Below are 2,881 nucleotides of genomic sequence, written 5' to 3'. Positions count from 1 at the left end.
AGGAATGCTGATAGTGGGAAGATAGGTGTACTGCCAGGCTGGTGACAATGAGCTCCAGGTGTAGGATCAGAAGTTGTGAGGAGAAGCAGCCAGGTGCTTCAAGGTCTGGTATTGAAAGGGAGCTACCTGCCAAGCTGATCCTGGCAAGCTATGTGCTGCTGCAGGGCAAGGGCAGCCACTAGAAGTGGAGTTCAACAGAGACAGGTGTCAACTGCCAGTTCTACTGAGCCACTTCCAACATGTCCAAGAGTGGAGACAGGTGAGACTTCCTCCCTTTCAGATTCAGTGTTCAGATTAACACATGTTTTTAGTCGAGTCAAAGGAAAGCGAGGGGAGGTACAAAAGATTAGGATCATGCTCCAGCTCAGGACAGCATAGCATCTTCAGTGGCCATTTGGCTGAACTGTTGCAGCACAGCCTTCAGTTTCCCTGAGGAGATGGCACTGGAGAGTAATTAAAGATGCTTCTACAGATACAGTCAAATGAGGTCAGGAGCCATAAGACTGTGCTCCAATACCTCAGATATCTTCTGCTTTCTATCCCTTTCTTCAGTCTACCTTCACTTTATCCTCCTTTCCCTGTGGCTGATGCTCACCTTCAGAGAAACCATTGTGCCGTTCCAACTGGTGGTATCCAGTGAGAAGTGGGCTTCCCCGTTCTCATCTGTGAGGAATGACAGGTGTGTCTCTTCATCATTGATGTCAACTGTTAGGTAGACCGTTTCATTTCTGAGGGGAGACTGGCCACTGTGGCAGAACATCTGCAGAGAAGGGGAAGAAGTTAATACCCCATTGTGCCACACTCTGAAGCACTGCCCATGCTTAATATTAATTGTTTCTACCACTGGGCTTCCTCAGCCCTTCTAGCTTTCAGACAGGTTGGAAGGATCCAAATAAAAGTGCAATAAATAAACAAAACAAAAAATGTGCAGCTGTTCAGGGCTAGAACTAAATGGTAGTGCAGACAAATGAGACACCTATATTGGGGGAAAAAAAGTTTTTTCCTCAGATCCTGAGCTTTTTCTTGGACAATGCTGCAGGATCCCTGACAATCAGAAACAGTATTGTCTCCAGCAACTTAAGTCTTGCTGTTCCTTGCCATCCTTCGTGCTGGGGTTACTACTGGCCCAGGTGAAACTGTTTCTAGCCCCAAGAGGATGGCAGTCCTAGCACCACCCATGGGACCCGAGTCAGAAATAACTGCCAGTGAATTGATATACAAGGCTTTAGTGATTTCTGCTAAGTTGCCATGAGCATTAGTTTGAAAGGAATGTTATTTCCCTGCTGACTCCACCCCCATCCCGTATGCCTTTTATTGCACAGACTAGTGCAATAAACTAGTTTCAGGAGCTGTGCTCAGGGAAGCCTCCAGATAATGCAGCTGGCCCCAAAATTCCTGTCCAGGGACTATATCAGGTTAGGATGGGGAGAAGAAATTGCTTCTACAGGATGCTTCACTCATAGTTGCTGGGTACCAGCAGAGCAGCGCTTACTTCTCTGGAGATTGTTACTTCCTGCCTACAGATTAGACCTATGATGCATTCTCAGCAGAGAAGGGATCCATGGGTGTTACCTTCCCTGTGTATGGTAGTCCACGTTTGTAGAATGAATGGAGGTTGATAAACTCTATAGACTTCATTCTCGTTGAAATGGGGATTCCAACCATTTCTGTAGTTTCTGCTCCTGGGTGGAGAGATGAGAAATCTCTTAAACCCTAGCAGTGCTCTTAGGGAAGCAGAAGACAAGAAAATGCTTCAACACTACCTACAACATATACAATCTCTAAATTTAGGAGGGAAAATACACTTTTCTAGGATATAATTGTCTCAACCTTTCTGGGCCCTCTGCTTCATGACATGATGCATTGTATCCTATAAGTATTTATTTCTCTTTATTGAAGATAAACTGGATGACTGTAAACTGGATGACTGTTTAGTTATAGACAGCTACATTGCAGATGCATAAAAGTGGCCTGAAGGACCCCACCCACAGTGTGATATTTCAAACAATGGACACCTCCTGTTGCCAGAGCTAGGTCCACATTAACATTGATACTCAAAACCTGCCTCACAGAACCACAGAATCACAAAATCACAGAATCACAGAATCACAGAATGGTTAGGGTTGAAAGGATCTGGAGATCATCTAGTCCAACTCCCCTGCCAGAGCAAGTTCACCTACAGCAGGGTGCACAGGATGGCATCCAGGTGTGTTTTGAATGTCTCCAGACATTCAGTCTCAAGTCTCCACAACCTCTCCGGGCAGCCTGTTCCAGTGCTTTGCCACCCTCAAAGTAAAGAAGTTCCTCCTCATGTTTAGATGGAACTTCCTATGTTCAAGTTGGTGCCCGTTACCTCTCGTCCTATCACTGGGCACCACTGAAAAAAAGACTGTTCCCATCTACCTGGCACCCTCCCTTTCAGTATTTATAAGCATTGATGAGGTCCCCCCTCAGTCTTCTCTTCTCCAGACCAAAAAGACCAACGGGGAGCCCAGAACTGGACACAATACTCCAGATGCGGCCTCACCAGGGCAGAGTAGAGGGGGAGGATGACCTCCCTCGACCTGCTGGCCACACTCTTCTTGATGTACCCCAGGATGCCATTCGCCTTCTTGGCCACCAGAGCACATTGCTGGCTGATGGCCATCCTGTTGTCCACCAGGACTCCCAGGTCCCTTTCCACACAGCTGCACTCCAGCAGGTCAGCTCCTTACCTGTACTGATGCATGGGGTTATTCCTTCCCACATGCAGTACCCTATACTTGACCTTGTTGAACTTGGTTAGGTTTCTTTCCACCCAATTCTCCAGCCTCTCCAGGTCACGCTATATGGCGGCACAGCCTTCTGGCATGTCAGCCACTCCTCCCCGTTTTGTGTCATC

The 2,881-nt window shown here is 47.2% G+C and overlaps 2 protein-coding genes across 2 annotated transcripts in view; one reads left to right on the top strand and one right to left on the bottom strand.

Moving 5' to 3' along the window:
- Nucleotides 1–2,881, top strand: part of LOC104294532 (alpha-2-macroglobulin-like) — a 187,457-nt gene that overhangs the window by 149,314 nt on the left and 35,262 nt on the right. The gene's annotated exons all lie outside the window — the stretch shown is intronic.
- Nucleotides 1–2,881, bottom strand: part of LOC104294514 (alpha-2-macroglobulin-like protein 1) — a 39,934-nt gene that overhangs the window by 29,401 nt on the left and 7,652 nt on the right. Inside the window, exons 11-12 of the mRNA XM_009894127.1 lie at nt 1,573–1,682; nt 596–760 (exon numbers count right to left, since the gene is read on the bottom strand). Coding sequence (XP_009892429.1) covers nt 596–760; nt 1,573–1,682 — 275 coding nt within the window. The remainder of the gene's footprint in view (nt 1–595; nt 761–1,572; nt 1,683–2,881) is intronic.

This window comes from Charadrius vociferus, unplaced genomic scaffold (assembly GCF_000708025.1).
Source record: "Charadrius vociferus isolate BGI_N301 unplaced genomic scaffold, ASM70802v2 scaffold561, whole genome shotgun sequence".
NCBI lineage: Eukaryota > Metazoa > Chordata > Aves > Charadriiformes > Charadriidae > Charadrius > Charadrius vociferus.
The sequence above is the reverse complement of the archived record's forward strand: the minus strand, read 5'-3'. Positions and strand labels throughout refer to the sequence as shown.